This window comes from Neltuma alba, unplaced genomic scaffold (assembly GCF_004799145.2).
Source record: "Neltuma alba isolate B1F8T4 unplaced genomic scaffold, ASM479914v2 tig00003682_pilon, whole genome shotgun sequence".
NCBI lineage: Eukaryota > Viridiplantae > Streptophyta > Magnoliopsida > Fabales > Fabaceae > Neltuma > Neltuma alba.
This window is the reverse complement of record NW_021633384.1, coordinates 14,914-31,308: the sequence shown is the minus strand read 5'-3', so window position 1 is coordinate 31,308 and position 16,395 is coordinate 14,914. Positions and strand designations below refer to the sequence as shown.

The window sequence follows — 16,395 nt, the reverse complement described above, 5'->3', positions numbered from 1 at the left end:
CATTAAACAAATATAACTAATTAAATTTTTTTAATAATATATCTTTAAATTTCTACAATCATATATTGTCAAAACTCTATATTTACTCTATACCCAAATAGTAAAATTTTCTCTAAACATTATAATGATACTAATAATATGAAACTATAAATATATAAGAAATATTTATAAAAAAATTTGACAAAAATAGTTTTGTGTAATATAATCCCCAAATCTTATCTTATTTTTCATTTTTCAGACAGCACCTAACTACTTTCCCTCTTTCTCGATTTTTCTCACTGCTTCTTGCTCTCTCCTTCTCTTCTCCGCTCTCTCATTCTCTTCCGTCTTCCCGGCTTCTTTTATCTTGTTTTTCCTCATCCTCCAATCACCACCCGCTCTCCATCTTTTCCTTCTTCATTTACTACTCCTCCCCTTTCCAACTTTCATTTACTACACCCTCATTCTATTTCTGCTTAGGCCGCCCTCCCTCCTTTTTTTCCTATATATGTTCATTAATAACCCCCTTCCTGGAAAAAGGTGAGGTGGTGTTTTATTTTGTACTTTTTTTAAAAAAAAAACAGTATGTTACAAGTTGCACCGTGTGTGAACCATTGAAGATTGAACATGATAGTATTATATAATACTCCTTCGCTCCTTAATATACAAGACTTAGTTAGAGAATCAATATTGATCCTAAATATAAGATATAGATATTGGTTCTAAATGTAAAACCTAGATATTAGTCTTAAATATAAAACTTATTTTATATGTTTATCAATTTTTTTACAAATTAACCCTATTAATATCTTCTCAATAATAATCAAGTAAGAGAGGAACGGTGAGAATTAGGAAGATGTTTAGAGTATTTTAGAAAAAAAAATCATATTAACTAATTTAACTAACATATTTAGTATACTCAAATTACTTAATTAGATTTTACATTAACTTTATGTTTGGTACGAGTATGAGGGAAATGAAAGAGAAGGGAGGGGAAATTTTTTTAATAAGTTTGATTTAAAAAATTAAGATAAAAGAGTAATAAAAATTAATCAAAACTTTTTAACCCTCTGTCTTCAATTTTTTAAAATGAGCTATTGAGCTATTGCAATTTTTCCGTTCCCCTTCTCCCTTTCATTTCGTTCATACCAAATGGACCATAAGAATAAGAGGAATAGTTTAAAGCCTGTTTATTTTTATTTTTTGTTTTCTTGTTCTCAAAACAATTTTATAAAATTTTTAATAAGTTTTGAAAACAAAAAAAAAGAATTTATTTGGATAATAATTAAAAAAATCATGTTTAAAAAAAATCACACTTGGCAAGTGATAGTTGTTGTTGATAGTGATAAGTAGTGGATAGTAGATAAAAGAAAAGAAGATTTCTCAAAAAAATTTTAAACAAAATATAAAACATGTAAAAGTTGTGTAAGTTTTTAAAAACATGTTACCTTTTTTTGTTTTTCAAAACAATCAACTAAAAAAATTATTAGATAATTTTTTTTCTGTTTTTACAAATAAAAAATTATTTTTAAACAAAAAAAACTAAACAAGTGCTTAATCTCCTGTTTGGTATTTGAGACATTGATCAGTGGAGAGGCATATCAACAAAAGGACGCTTTATCTTTTGGCAAGAATAATTGGAGATAGAAGATGAGAACGTGAAGAACATGGGAACCTTACATAATGGGTTTGCATGTGAAGTCCATAAATCCGGAAATAAAATCTCATGAGGAAAGAAAAAAAAATAGTGCTGACTGAGAATATGTACGTGTGCCTTCTTCGTTCATTTTTATTTATTCTCTCCGTTTACTTTGTCTTTTGGGTCGAAATTCTCTCCGTTTAGTTGATCTCTTTCTCTCCACGCTCTTCAACTTCGTTATTTAAACCATGCAAATTAAATCCCATCCCTCGCTGCAATTATGTTTCAGTATCTTATTGTGGGCCTAGCATGGTTTGGTGATGTTTGATAGTTTATGTCTCAAATGCCAAATTTGGTAGAGACACTATTGAAATTCCAGTAATCTTTTGAGGTTTAGACATAATTAAAAAAAAATCTGTGAAGAATAATCTTTTTATTTTCTCTCTTGTTAAAATATTAAAAACATTTTATATAAATTAAAATATGCATACGTACAGTCATAAATACATACTAAGCTTTAACTTTATCACTACATGAGATCCTTAAATTTGACGTGTCCATGTCAAAATTTATTATAAATATTACAGCCGTAAGTCGAAAAGGCTAATAAGACGTACTGTCTCGATACTAATTATAAGATATCGTTTCTAGTCTATAAACGAAGTCTTATAATTAAGACATGAGATAATATAATATAAATTAATTTATATCCATAGCGTTAAACGTAATTATTTAATACTACTTTTGGTCTTTAATATAAAAACTAGTTGACTAATTTGATTAGATTAAGAAAATTAGTTAAGTTAGTTATCTGTAATAAATAAAAGTTTTCTTTCCTAAAATGTTCTTATTAATTAAATATATTAGTTAGAACTATTATTACTACACAGATTATTTTAACAAAAATAAATAAATATTAAGATAAAATAGACTAATGATTTTATATTTAAGATAAAAATAAAAATCAAATAAATTTTTATATTAAATATGAGAAGGAGGTAGGCTATATTCTATACTACGCTCACTGTTATTACGTCATCTGTTTTTTTCTTTTTTTTTTTACCAGCATACATCATTTGTTATTGAAACGAATCTTTTATGCAGGAGAAAATAACTACTACAATAATGATGAAAATTTTGTGGTCCATTAAAAAGGATACCAAAAATCGATAAAGTAAGTAATGATGATCACATCTAGGAGTGTTCACGGGACGGATCGGGACCGGGACAGGCCCGTCCCGGTTCCGTCCCGATGAACAGTAACGGGACAGATTTTCTGTCCCGTGTCCCGGCCCGTTCCGGGGTTGTCCCGGTCCCGGTCGGGACGGGACGGATCCGGGACGGGACCGGGACGTCCCGAAATAATTTTTTTATTTTTTTTATTTTTTTATTTTTTTTTAATTTTTTTAATTTTTTTTTAAAAAATTTAATTTTTTAATTATATTTTTTTGAGCTTAAATCTTATAAAAACATCTTTTTTATTTGTTTGGGCACTCTTAAACAAAAGCTCAAAATATTACATATAATAGTTATTAAAAACTCTAAACAAAAGCTTTTAACACAATAAAAACTTGCTAAAAATTCTAATCATCAATAATCTTAAATCATTAACAAATATAAAAACTCTAAATAAATATATCCATAGTTCCATACAATAGTTTCAAATCTTAAAAAAATATGAAAAAAATAATATTATATAAAAAATTAAAAAATTAAAATTTTTTTTTTTAAAAAATGGAACCGGGACGGGACGGGACGACCCCGTCCCGTGTCCCGTCCCGTCCCGGTCCCTTTTTTGTCCCGTCCCGGTTTGTCCCGTCTCGAAAAATTTCGGGACGGATCCGTCCCGTCCCAATAAGACCGGGACCGGAACGGGCCGACCGGGACGGGCCGGCCTTGAACACCCCTACACATCATATGCCTAAAACAACAATATTTAATATTAATAATAATTAAAATTCATGAAAGATGAGGACTTAACATGTGCCTGCCTAGTGGTCTATGCTGGCCAATCCCACTTTTCCCCCTCAGCCATAATTCAGCTCTGGAGAACCCAGTGGACCCTTCCATTCCATGGTAAGCCAAAAGATCGATGGTTCCATTTCTCTTGCTTTGCCTTTCTCAACCAATCGCTCTGTTCTGTACCACCATTTGTGTCCTCCTCTCCATCGTCCCAATGCCTAAACATAACCCTAATAATAACATCTCAGTTGTATTTCTCAGTATAATGGGAAACCTAACATTCCCTGATAGAGTACATACCAGTCCGTGCGTAGTACTATCAATATGGACAAGGACTCATATTTGAATAATTTCTTACCATACTGTAACAAGGATGATGATTCCTTCTGCGTACAGTATAACAGCGTAACTTGCCACCTTATTTTGTCGCTTCGTCTAGACAAAGGGAGATAGAAAGAGTCAATCTTGGAAGGGAAAGGTTGAAGGAGCAATTGGAGAAGCTAGTGTGTAACCTCTTGTTGTGGTTGGGGAATGATTTGCCCCCACCTTCCAAATCCACAACTTGGGCCATACTGTCTCGCTTGACATCTCCATCAGACCCGTGAACCTGAGAGATCGTTTTCTGCCTTCTGAATCTTTCTGTTTGTATGTTTTCTTTGTTTCAAAGTTCTCTATGATGTTCTCTTCACACTAACACCACCACCACCAGCACCACACACACACACACATCTGTATATCATATCATATACGACGAATAAGTCACTCGGTAATAATAATTTAGTGACTGATAAATATCTCATTTGAATTCACAACCCTTATCCACGATCTGACCCATATATCTATCTCAACACGCCTCCTGTTCAATTTTCATTTTCCTGGGAGGCTTCAATAGTACTATTTCCAGTATTCTACCTTGGGGAATTCAATACAATCAGAAATTAGAGGAGTCAGAGAATTGGAGGAAGGTTCATGCATACATTGGAAGAAAGGTTCATGCACCTTTATCACTGGCTGACTTTCATGATAAGAAACGACTTTATCAATATAACATGATTTTGAGACCTCACCATGCATATATAACAGAAAAAATTGAGGCTTTGTGGTCTCTACCACTTTCTTTCATTAATAAGCCTATTATTTATTCTTTGTTGGGTGTTGCCTGGTCCATCTCAGATCTTGGATTGTTATGCCGAATTAGATGAACCATCATCATGGTGGCTCCAGGAACTCGCAGCAACTACTGTCACTTGCACCTAAAAGGACCAGGAAGAAGAAAAACTGCTGTTATGTGCTTCACAACAAATGAACAATTTTGCTACAACAGCAAAATATAACAAATAAATAAAAGGAACACTATCGCTAAAAGAGAAGAAAAATACAGAGGAGGAGACCAAGATATTCTTAAAGGATTAAAAAAATCGCAACAGTTCAGAACTGCACTCCTGCTCTCCCAGTTATATTGTCCTATTATGTATCAGGCAAGTTACCACCCAGAAAACAATATACGCCTCCGTTCTTTAATATAAGACCCATTTAACTAATTTGATTAAATTAAGAAAGTTAGGTAAGTTAGTTAATTATAAGAAATGTGACACGTTTTTCCTAAAATACCATAATCATCTTTCTTAATACCCCCTCTTCTTCTTCTACTTGATTATGGTTGAGGGAGTATCTATAGGGATAATTTAGAGAAAATTGACAAATATGAGAAATGGGTCTTATATTTAAGATCCAAACCAACTCAATAATTGGGTCCTATATTAAGGACCGGAGGAGTATAAGCCAATACAGTCATTTTCACAGCCGATATTCTCTTACTTTACATCTGGATAACAGCTCCATTACATAATGCTGAAACCTGTACTAAAATTTTGTTTAATATAACAAAAATTGGGTATATAATACATTACAGAAGCCGCTATTTATTGTGTTCTTGCAGTTTTGAAACTTCAGTCCTAAATCCTGAATGCAAAAAAAAATTATTGAAAGAAAGGATCAATACTATTTATTACTTAACCAAGTAAAAAGTCAACCTTCAATTACCATTTACCAAATTTTACTATGCCAACTTTCAAATTTGTCTGTTTGTTCTGTTTTTGCAGTAAACTTACTTCAAAGGAAACAATAAATACTGTTTCAAGAAGGAGAATAAAGGAAAAGTCTACGTCCTTGTCATGAACTTTAAATGGTGTAATGGGAATTCAATATCCAACTATCAATGATAAAGGGAACATACAGAGTAAATTTGAGAGACTAGCGCGGTGCAGTTTTGATGAGATACAACAGTAGCAGCACGCCGACCTCATCATGTCAAGCAATGCAATAACTCTCTTTATCTTGCTTCTTAATATCTCCTTGTTTCCATCCGTCTATACTCTGAACCAGGAAGGTCTCTCCCTGCTTTCATGGCTTTCAACATTCAATTCCTCTGATTCTGCTACTTCCTTCTCTTCATGGAATCCAACCGACAAAAGTCCTTGCAAATGGGATTATATAAGGTGTTCCAAAGATGGTTTTGTTTCAGATATTGTAATAACATCTATCAATCTCCGTAGCAGCTTCCCAACGCAACTCCTTTCTTTTGGTCACCTCACCACTCTTGTCATCTCAAATGGAAATCTTACTGGTGAGGTTCCAAGTTCAGTAGGGAACTTGTCGTCTCTGGTTTCTTTGGACCTCAGCTTCAATGCTTTATCAGGAACCATTCCTGCAGAAATGGGGAAGTTAACTAATCTGCAGTGGTTAAAATTAAATTCAAATTCCTTACATGGTGAAATTCCAACAGAAATTGGGAATTGTTCCAAGCTTCGTCAGCTGGAACTGTTTGACAACCAGCTTTCTGGCAAGATTCCTGGAGAGATAGGCCATTTGAAAGATCTAGAAATGTTTCGAGCAGGTGGAAATCAGGGAATCCATGGTGAAATTCCAATGCAGATTTCAAATTGTAAAGCTCTCACTTTTCTGGGTCTTGCAGATACTGGGATTTCAGGGGAGATTCCTTCAAGTATAGGGGAACTTAAGAATCTCAAGACGCTTTCTGTCTACACAGCAAACCTCACAGGTCATATCCCACCAGAGATTCATAATTGTTCAGCCTTGGAGAATTTGTTTCTATATGAAAATCAGCTTTCTGGTAACGTTCCTTGTGAATTGGGCTCCATGAAAAGCCTAAGGAGAGTAATGCTGTGGCAGAACAATTTAACTGGCACCATTCCAGAAAGTCTGGGCAACTGTACAAATCTGATGGTTGTAGATTTTTCTTTGAATTCCTTGGAAGGTGAGCTCCCTGTGACTCTTAGAAATTTGCTCTTATTGGAGGAGCTTCTTCTCTCTGATAATAACATTTCTGGAGAAATACCTTCCTTTATTGGCAATTTTTCCAGACTGAAGCAGCTTGAATTAGATAACAACAGGTTCTCTGGCGAGATTCCACCTGTTATGGGACAACTGAAAGAACTCACCTTGTTCTTTGCTTGGCAGAACCAACTCTATGGAAGCATACCAACAGAACTATCCAACTGTGAGAAACTTGAGGCACTTGATCTCTCACACAATTTCCTCACTGGGTCAATTCCAAGTGCTCTCTTTCATCTAGAGAACTTAACTCAGCTATTGTTGATTTCAAATCGACTCTCAGGTCAACTTCCCCCAGATATTGGCAGCTGCACCAACTTGGTCAGGCTGCGGCTGGGATCAAACACCCTCACCGGTCCAATTCCACCAGAAATAGGTCTTTTAAGCAGATTGAGCTTTCTTGAATTGTCAGATAATCTACTCAATGGAGAAATTCCCAACCAAATTGGCAACTGCAATCAGCTACAAATGCTTGACTTGCACAAGAATCAGCTGCAAGGAGCAATTCCTTCCTCCTTTGAATTCCTACTTGTTCTTAATGTCTTGGATCTTTCTGCAAACAGAATAACTGGAAGTATTCCCCAAAATTTGGGCAAGCTTACATCTTTAAATAAGCTAATGATCAGTGGCAACAGCATTACAGGTTTGATCCCTCAGTCACTGGGCCTTTGTAAGAATTTGCAGTTGCTGGATATTAGCAACAACAGAATCTCTGGTTCCATCCCAGATGAGATCGGACAATTGCAAGGACTGGATATCCTCTTGAACTTGAGTTGGAACACTATAACAGGTCCCATTCCAGAGAGCTTCTCAAATCTCTCAAAACTTTCCAACTTAGACCTCTCCCACAACAAGCTAACAGGCAGCCTCAGAATACTGGGTAGTCTTGACAATTTAGTGTCTTTGAATGTCTCCTACAATAGTTTCACTGGTTCACTTCCAGATACAAAGTTCTTTCATGAACTCCCTGCTGCTGCATTTGCTGGCAACCCTGAGCTCTGCATTAGCAAGTGTGACATGAATCGAAATCACCAAGGCATTAAGTCAGTAAGAAATGTTATTATTTACACTTTTCTTGGTGTTATTTTAACGGCTGTATTTGTGACTTTTGGAGTGATTTTTGCTCTGAGAATTCACGGGGCCACATTTGAGAGGAAATTTGATGAAGAAAGTGAAATGGAATGGACTTTTACTCCATTTCAAAAACTTAACTTCTCCATCAATGACATTGTCACAAAGTTATCAGATTCAAACGTTGTAGGAAAGGGTTGCTCGGGGATTGTTTATCAAGTAGAGACTCCAATGAAGCAGATAATTGCAGTGAAGAAGCTCTGGCCAATAAAGAATGACGAGCCACCAGAGAGAGATTTGTTCTCTGCAGAGGTTCAGACCTTAGGATCAATAAGACATAAAAATATCGTCAGGCTTCTCGGATGCTGTAACAATGGAAGAACAAGATTACTCCTATTTGATTATATCAGCAATGGGAGTTTGTGTGGGTTGCTCCATGAAAAGAGGTTGTTCTTGGATTGGGATGCAAGGTATAAGATCATACTGGGAGCAGCTCATGGTCTAGAATATCTGCATCATGATTGTATACCTCCAATTGTCCACAGGGACATTAAAGCTAACAACATCCTGGTAGGACCGCAATTTGAAGCTTTCATTGCAGATTTTGGTCTTGCAAAACTGGTGAATTCCTCTGAGTGTTCAAAAGCCTCTGCCATAGTTGCAGGCTCTTATGGGTACATAGCTCCTGGTGAGTATATCCGCTCTGAGGCTCTTTAAACCAGTTATTGATTTTCTGTGTCATGTATCATTAATTTGTTAAAAACACTTCTTTTTTTTAATCACTATTTTGGCTTATCCTCCACGCCATTTGACTTATGAGTAATCAGAGGATTTTTCTTTGAAACTGCAGAATATGGATACAGCCTAAGGATCACAGAGAAGAGTGATGTGTACAGTTATGGGGTAGTGCTGCTGGAGGTTTTGACGGGAATGGAGCCAACTGATAATAGGATTCCAGAGGGTGCCCACATTGTCACTTGGGTTAACAGGGAAATCAGAGAGAAGAAAAGGGAATTCACATCAATTCTTGACCAGCAACTAGTATTGCAATGTGGTACTAGAACGCCAGAGATGCTTCAAGTTCTAGGGGTGGCTCTCTTGTGCGTAAATCCATCCCCGGAAGAACGACCCACCATGAAAGATGTGACAGCAATGCTCAAGGAGATCAGGCATGAAACTGACAATTTCGAGAAACCAAGTTTTCTCCAAAAGGGGCAGTCACCAATCAAAAAGTCGCAGTTCACTGTTCAAGTTTCTCCAGATCATGTGAACCACTAATAGAATCGTCGTCGTCGTCATCTTCTTCCTAATTTTTTGTTCATTCAAGTAACAAAATAATTGTATAGATTAGTCTCAAATAGCAATTCCAAATTTCTGCCTTTTGAATGGAAGCTATATATACAAGCTAACTCTTCAGTTCAAAGCAAACCATACATACTGGAAGTCTGGAACCATCCATCCTTCGCAAGTCCTCCATTTCATAGAGCGTATCATTTCGTAATATTCTTTTGTGCATCTTATGTATCCTTTTTATAAGAATAAAATACAACCCCTTGTATGTAACCAAAAAAAAAAAATGAAGAGTCCCTTGTATAATTTATACTGTAAACGGGCATGCAGCTGTAAAAGCCTTGTCATATAGCTACAGAGTAGAGCATAATTCAGTCCACTAAAGAACATTCTTTGAGGAATCGGGTCTCTCACCAATCTAAAACCTGTTTCTGCCGACAACAAATGGCAGAGGAAGTAAACATGTTGAACAGTGTGGTAAAGTAACGAGACTTTAAGGGTTCAATTAACCTTAGCAGCTATAGGATAAGGAACCTGAGGAAACAGACATAGCATCCAAATGGATGGAGAGAAGGGCCAGAGAAAAGCGTAGGTGACGAGGCCTATCTTGGCTGTAAGCTTATAGAGGGCAAAAATCATAGGAAGCATCTGGGCCACCACCCTCTCAATTGTCCCTACAATAATTTCTGTGAAGATAGAGAGAGAGCTGGTGCTCCATGTTCTTGAAAGATACGTAGCCAGGAGACCATCCTAGGCCCACAGATATTGCAATGGATCGGATGTCCACTAGTTAAGAACGCAAGTAATCACCAATGTTAAGTAATCACAATATTTTCCCATTCGAGAAACATGAACCTCAAAACTAAAAGGTAAGGTAGTACATCTAGATGTAGTTCAGCTCATCTAGAACCACATCATATATAATCAAATAATCTACTGGCGTGTAGATTATAGCAATACAAGCAAGAAGGGAAGGTGAGGATATGTGGAATGACTTGTAGAAAAGTGCAACTATTACTATTTCAGCAGATACATAAGATGGTCTAGTCAACTTACAAGTATAACCCAATAGTATTATGTTATGAGTCACGTATCTGAAGGCTTCACAAATGTAGTGTGATTTATAAGTCAAGCGGCTCTCTCTAGGTTAGCTTTCCTTTCCTTTTGATTTGTGATTTGCAGCTAAAGAATTCTTCCCATCTATACATGGGCTCCACATAAGCGGATTTATTTTCTTCGTTAATGGATGAAGTCTACAGTGAGGACTAGGCAAGAATTGCCAGCAGTTGATATCAAAGCAACATGCTGTAAAGCAGGAAAAGGGAAAAGAAAAAGGCTGCAGTAATAGTACTTTCATTGGATTTGGTGCTGTAATTAGCCATGAAACTGAATTCATTTAGAAAGAAAAAATTACAATCATGTGAGAAAGTGTGACCCACCGCTTTCTTTCTTTCCCCAACCAACCTCCCATGTTTGGCGAATTTATGCTACAGGAGACACATGATCAGACACTACACGTGTAGTTTGGAGGCAGAATCTGAAGTGTTGGGCGGAATGAATGATACAAAATAGATGAATATCATAACCTCCCGCACAGATTTTTAGGAGCAGAACAAGTGTACTAAAGAAATAATAGCGACAAAGGCAATAAAAGGAGGCTTCTATTAAAGTGTCTCCTAATAATAGATTTCGCCTGACGAGCATATCAGAAATCAGGAAGGAGGACTTGTCACGGTGATCATGACAATTCGAATGCGTTGTGCCACAAAGAAGACAAGTTTTTTTGGAGCGTTAATTGCTTCGCCAAATAAACTTGTATGGAAGGACATCTTCAGGGAAGCCACTTGGCCTTCTATGATCGGGCTGTGAACAAAAATGGAAAGAAAGCAAAAAAAAAAAAAACAATAAAAGCATGTCTTTACTTATAGGCAAAGCAAATGAAATTTTTAAATTGAATTTTTTTTTAGTGCTACATATAGATAGTAGTACTAAATGCTTCCAAGATTGTGTTGTGCTTGATCATCTGCAACATTATTGTTTTCACTAACATAAGGATTTGCTAAAACTAATGGTAAATTCTTTAATCCACAGCTCGCTCATCATTTAATCTGCTCTTCAAATTCAAAATATTATAATTAAATGCTTAAAATAAAAATTGATTTAATGACCTGCATGAATATTTGTTGCAGATAATTTTTAATATTTTTATAATGACCATTTTTAGTAATATTCAAATCGGAGTCAATCACTGAGTTCATAGTATTAATTCAGTAAACCCATTAGGTTACCTGAAACCTGGATAGACTCGACCTGTACGGATTCGTTTTGACCATGTGCAGAGCAGCGTGTGGGGAACAAGTTCATAAAGTTGGAATCTTCGATAAAAGTTACAAAGAAGATACCCGTATAAATAATTGTAATTATAAGAAAACTGGTGTCTTTAAAACAACGGGTATTCAAAAATATCACATAAAAGTCTCTGGTGAGGTCTCGAGTGAGAGATTTATAGATGCCTTTTATATGTCAACTTGTGGCAATTACATGACATCCTATGGTTATTTTACCACCAATCCACAAGAAGAACCTATTAACAATTAAGTTTTTTTTTTTTAATTCGGCATTTCTCTGTGATTTACGCATAACTCATTTTAAATTAGTATGACTTATATTTAAATAAATTTGTTATTATACGCTACATTTTAATTATATAATTTGTTACTATACATTACACTTTAATTATATAATTAAATATTTTAATAAAACTAAAATATTTTTTTCTTTGACTTTATATAATATTTCAATTTGATCCCTTAAAATTAAAACACATACTTTTAGTCCTTTAATCCAATAAATTTAATTTTAACATTTAAAAACACTTTACCAACATTTAAAATCAAAATATCATCATTTTTATTAACAGGATTAAAAGATTAAAAATATATTATTTAAAAGTTAAAGAACTATATTAAAATCTTGTATGAAATTAAAGTTTTAAAAGTATAATTAAGCCTTTTAATAATTATTCATTAATACACGCAAACTTATACAAATTTACCCCACGAATTTACACAACAAGTTTATATTTGCGCTAAAAATTAATTTAACTCCAGAGTTTGACAAAGATATAACGTTAATAACTAGAGAGACTGTACGGAACAGAGATACAACTGTCCCGCATGCGCTCTAAAGGCACCATGCATCAAGTTTTCATAGTTAAAAAAAAAAACTATTAAGAGGACAATTTCCACAAGAATTACAAAATAGAACTCATGGTTATAGCATAGAGCCCTGTACTGATAAACGGGGGGCAGAAACAACTGTTTCATGACAGAACGGGAGCCCGGAACTCTCTAAAAGCCTATCTCCTTAACATATAGTATTTACGTGTTAAATAAGTTACACTACATACAGATACAGTATGCAGGAGAAACCAAACCAGCACACCATTTTCGCCTTTTAAACAGGACTTTTTGGAATCAAGGTGATGAAATGAAACAGGAACACTGGAAGAAAGGAAAAGAGCAGTAAATGTCGCATAATTCAAAATCACAATGGCTGAAATCGCTAAATCCCGGAACACCTTGAAGAGTATAAGAACTGGAACTCACATAAATATCTTGAGAGAGATTTTCGCAGCTCGACATTATCACGCTCTCCCTGGATGCCACTTTATGCTGCATCCCATACTTTATACAAGAAGAAAATGATGACTCTTAAGTACGTGATCATGATGGAAATCAAAGATGCCCGAACAATTTGAAAGGAATGGCAACATGTATTACCTGGGCTTTTGGTCTGATGGTACTGGCTGGCCACTAAGAACTCGATCTATCGCCAGACTCAGGTCCCTTTATTTATTTAAAAAAGAAGAAAAAATTACAGGTTACCGCATGTTTAGATAGATCCATCAGCTGACAGTTCAATTAACCTCAGTTAAAGAAGCCAACCTTCCAGTGACAGGCACATTGCTATTGGGCCGTGAATCATCAAACTGCCCATGATAAACTAGCTCAAACGGCCTCCGACCATCCTGTCATTTCATAGGGTTGGTTTAAGGTTTCAAAGAAAGAAGTGGATACCAGCTCTCCGGCGCACACCTTTGTAAATTCATGCTTAACAGTTAACACTGAACCGCAAATGCAACTTATATGCCAGTTCTTAAGGTTGATTTTTAATCTATCAATTTCCAAGAGTCAGGGCACGCTAGAAGTGATTACCTTTTTAAAAAGGTAAAATTCCGGTGTACAGACTGCTCCAAAATCTCTTGCTGCATCTTGGGTCTGCACTCCAACATATTCCACCATTATCATGTAAGATTTTACCAGCTTCAAGAAAGACATGAAGAATTCACGAATTCTTCAATAAGTTGTTTTCAGTGATCTTTGTAAGTTAAAAACCCTCAGCAGTTGCTGTTTCATATGAGTTTATGCTATCAGAAAAAGGGAGTTCCGAAATTATCATCAAATTGTCAGCATGACTTAGAAACACGCTAAATATTTAAAACATGTTAATTAAAATATAATGATAACCGAGTTGCATTGTGTCCCATTCATATCTTGAGAAATTGATATTCCCAGGGATCATGTCAGGTCTCAGATTTCTCAAAACTTCAGAATGAATATTCAATAAACTTTATGAATGAAATAGGTCTACCAGTTATCAGTATCAAATTCATTCCGCGCCAGTGACACAAGAGGACAAGCAACTCAATTTTAAGCTGTAAAAGTGGCCTATAGAGAACCTAACAAATAACTTCATCACGTTAATATATGAACATAACAATGCTGATTTGCATCAAAAGGAGTCAGTTGATAATTAGGCTAAACAAATAAAATCAGATAGGCATTTGTGCAGCTATAAAGGAAATAATTAACAATGAAGACATTGATATTTACTGTAGCGCACCTCATCATAGAGATATGGGAAAGGATAGTTGAACAGCTTAGCTTCTTCAGCCATAAATTCTGGTCCATCCTGTGAGGAACAATCCCACGTTGGACAAACAATAGTATAGCTTCCAAAAAGCTTTATTATCAAATATGAAGTTACAAGAACCTGGGGATGTGTGGTCACAGAATTTGAAGAAATAGCAATGACTGCAAGTCCTTTCTGTAGGGAAGCAAAAGACAAATGTTTTAACATTTTGCTTATGCAAGTATATGCTGCTGCAGTGCTGCTAAAAGAAAGAACTAATTTCTTCTAAGGTGGGTAAATTCACTACCTGCATATAGAAATTTGTAAGCTTTACTATATCTTTTTTCAGGTGTTTGACAAATGGACAGTGATTGCATATAAACATAACCTGTGTGAACATGAAGGGAAAACATATATTAAAACAAGAGAAACTTTGTCAATATTTAAAGCAAAGGGAGGAGATCAAGCTTTCATTAAATTAGCAAATACTCCAACTAGAAAGGTAATTATTGCCAAAACACTCATAAATTTATACAATAAGGCTGGACAGTTAATGAAAATAAACAAAAAGAATTCTCATGAGGATGTTTGCACAATGCAACAAAGGAAAAAAAATGGTTTAACTAGATCGATATAAACCCACTATGAAGCAGACAGGAATCAGCGTCTAGTTGGCATTCTACAAAATTATTTTCTTCACAAGTCAGTGAGTTAATTTTAAAACATCACCAGTTTCAGTGACAAACTGGTGCCCAATCCTAGACTGACAAACCAGTGAATATAATTTGAAGCTAACTTCTAATTCCGTACGGACGCTGAAATCTTCCTCACTCGTTGGACCGCAAAAAAGGAGAGAACCGCGGAACAAGTCGAATACTAACAAAAGGGCAAAGCAGACATGATAAAAGGCAGAAATAATCGACAGCGGAGGCTCTACCTAGCATATGCCATCTTACCAGAAGGGCTGGATATCCTTCAAAATCTTCTAATTTCCATGTTTTCCCAGTGAGAGGCTCTGGAAGCTAATTAAATCCATCCAACAACAATACAGGAGGAAAATAGATATCAACGTCTTTTAAGAACTAGTATATCCCTTGCTCGGATAACAAATAAATAAACAGGAACAGAAGACTAGAACAGTAACTACCTGAAATTCCGGAGCTCTAAAACCCAGCGTGACCCTTGTGGACTCCATTCTGGCAGCTCGAATTACGAACCTTCTTGGGGACGAAGCTCTCTTTAACTGCAAAGAATGAAAGCCCAGTTTTGAAAAAGAACGTGCTCGCAAAACTTCAGGGGAAGTAACAACTAATTGCCGAGGTAAATGCGCTAAGAGTGAGCCTAAAGAAGACACGCCCAGAGCTACAGTCATTGCTGATTACGCTACCGTAAGATGACGAGCTCAATTCTCCTTCTCCATCTCCTTCGTCATCACGTTGGAGATAAACAATATTTCTGGTCCTCGTTCCGCTCTGCAACATCATTAGTGGGAATCTGATGGGCTGGGCTTATATGACCTCTGTGGGAGATAATCACTCAAAGCCCACCATAGGCCCCCGGAGCCCCAATAATTATTGAGCTCAAGTGTCAAAAGTAAAATTGTTAATTGGGCTCTAAGGGAGCCCATATTAACACCCAGATATTCAAATATTTAGTTTGGTTTAGCTTTTGGAGGTGGTTTGATTCAGTTGAAAGTTGCATTGGTTAGTGACGAAATGTGGTTTTTTGGAAATCTGAAAAAACAGCGATGAATAACGAATCATGTTTAATTATTAAATGCACCTTCGAAACAAATATTGTTATTCGTAAAATTACAAATTTATTATTCTTATAAGTTTATTAAATAAATTTTTTTTTCAAAGTGATTTTCATTTGTCGAAAATTTTGCAATTTTTTCTCACATTTATCTTATCAAGACAGATTCAGTATTGATTAATTAGTTCTGATGTTTTGAGCCCAAATAATGCGAGTCATATTGTGTGCACTGTGTGGTATAGATTGGTGTTTTTCTTATTGGACTTTTTATGGGCCAACTAAAATTAAGTTTAACTCACCTTATGAAGTCTTTGCTTATTATTGCTCAACCGGTTAAACACACTGAGCTCTTAATTGTATAAAATAAAATAAAAAATAAAAGAGTTTGAGAGAGCATATTGCTTTTCATTAACTCGGGGAAGAAGCCAAGA

The 16,395-nt window shown here is 35.5% G+C and overlaps 3 protein-coding genes and 1 long non-coding RNA gene across 7 annotated transcripts; 1 reads left to right on the top strand and 3 right to left on the bottom strand.

Moving 5' to 3' along the window:
- Positions 1 to 3,636: 3,636 nt before the first annotated feature.
- Positions 3,637 to 4,163, bottom strand: LOC114742207 (uncharacterized). Its single transcript, XM_028930487.1, has 3 exons — positions 4,093 to 4,163; positions 3,881 to 4,015; positions 3,637 to 3,810 (listed from the first exon to the last, which is right to left on the bottom strand). Exons 1-3 carry the CDS (start codon positions 4,149 to 4,151, stop codon positions 3,657 to 3,659), a joined length of 348 nt encoding a protein of 115 aa, XP_028786320.1. The 5' UTR covers positions 4,152 to 4,163; the 3' UTR covers positions 3,637 to 3,656.
- On the top strand, positions 4,153 to 9,456 carry LOC114742206 (receptor-like protein kinase 2). The gene is made up of 3 exons (XM_028930486.1): positions 4,153 to 4,225; positions 5,683 to 8,693; positions 8,856 to 9,456. Exons 2-3 carry the CDS (start codon positions 5,888 to 5,890, stop codon positions 9,281 to 9,283), a joined length of 3,234 nt encoding a protein of 1,077 aa, XP_028786319.1. The 5' UTR covers positions 4,153 to 4,225; positions 5,683 to 5,887; the 3' UTR covers positions 9,284 to 9,456.
- Positions 4,579 to 5,879, bottom strand: LOC114742208 (uncharacterized). Its single transcript, XR_003739842.1, has 2 exons — positions 5,817 to 5,879; positions 4,579 to 4,833 (listed from the first exon to the last, which is right to left on the bottom strand). It is a non-coding gene; the product is annotated as an uncharacterized LOC114742208 (long non-coding RNA).
- Positions 9,457 to 12,407: 2,951 nt separating the features above from the next.
- LOC114742203 (uncharacterized) lies at positions 12,408 to 15,668 on the bottom strand. Of its 4 annotated transcripts, none has more exons than XM_028930483.1 (11): positions 15,597 to 15,668; positions 15,357 to 15,452; positions 15,166 to 15,231; positions 14,517 to 14,597; positions 14,351 to 14,404; positions 14,201 to 14,269; positions 13,513 to 13,575; positions 13,243 to 13,325; positions 13,078 to 13,143; positions 12,904 to 12,981; positions 12,408 to 12,798 (listed from the first exon to the last, which is right to left on the bottom strand). In XM_028930483.1, the coding sequence occupies exons 2-10, from the start codon at positions 15,402 to 15,404 to the stop codon at positions 12,942 to 12,944; spliced, it is 570 nt and encodes a 189-aa protein (XP_028786316.1). In that variant the 5' UTR covers positions 15,405 to 15,452; positions 15,597 to 15,668; the 3' UTR covers positions 12,408 to 12,798; positions 12,904 to 12,941. The 4 variants fall into 4 exon arrangements, with proteins under 4 accessions (XP_028786316.1, XP_028786317.1, XP_028786314.1 ...); XM_028930484.1 differs by having other exon boundaries at positions 15,551 to 15,642; XM_028930481.1 differs by having other exon boundaries at positions 15,357 to 15,661.
- Between the last annotated feature and the right edge of the window lie 727 nt (positions 15,669 to 16,395).

Excerpts from the sequence above, each read along its gene's own strand:
- LOC114742207 (XM_028930487.1), bottom strand. The coding sequence starts at position 4,151 with ATGGCCCAAGTTGTGGATTTGGAAGGTGGGGGCAAATCATTCCCCAAC. Across the intron at positions 4,016-4,092 it reads TTCCCCAACCACAACAAGAG|ACGAAGCGACAAAATAAGGT; the intron begins GTTACACACTAG and ends CCCTTTGTCTAG. Across the intron at positions 3,811-3,880 it reads ATAGTACTACGCACGGACTG|GGTTATGTTTAGGCATTGGG; the intron begins GTATGTACTCTA and ends TGTTATTATTAG.
- LOC114742206 (XM_028930486.1), top strand. The coding sequence starts at position 5,888 with ATGTCAAGCAATGCAATAACTCTCTTTATCTTGCTTCTTAATATCTCC. Across the intron at positions 8,694-8,855 it reads TTATGGGTACATAGCTCCTG|AATATGGATACAGCCTAAGG; the intron begins GTGAGTATATCC and ends TTGAAACTGCAG.
- LOC114742203 (XM_028930481.1), bottom strand. The coding sequence starts at position 15,581 with ATGACTGTAGCTCTGGGCGTGTCTTCTTTAGGCTCACTCTTAGCGCAT. Across the intron at positions 14,598-15,165 it reads AAGGATATCCAGCCCTTCTG|GTTATGTTTATATGCAATCA; the intron begins GTAAGATGGCAT and ends ATGTTCACACAG. Across the intron at positions 14,405-14,516 it reads TTACAAATTTCTATATGCAG|AAAGGACTTGCAGTCATTGC; the intron begins GTAGTGAATTTA and ends GCTTCCCTACAG.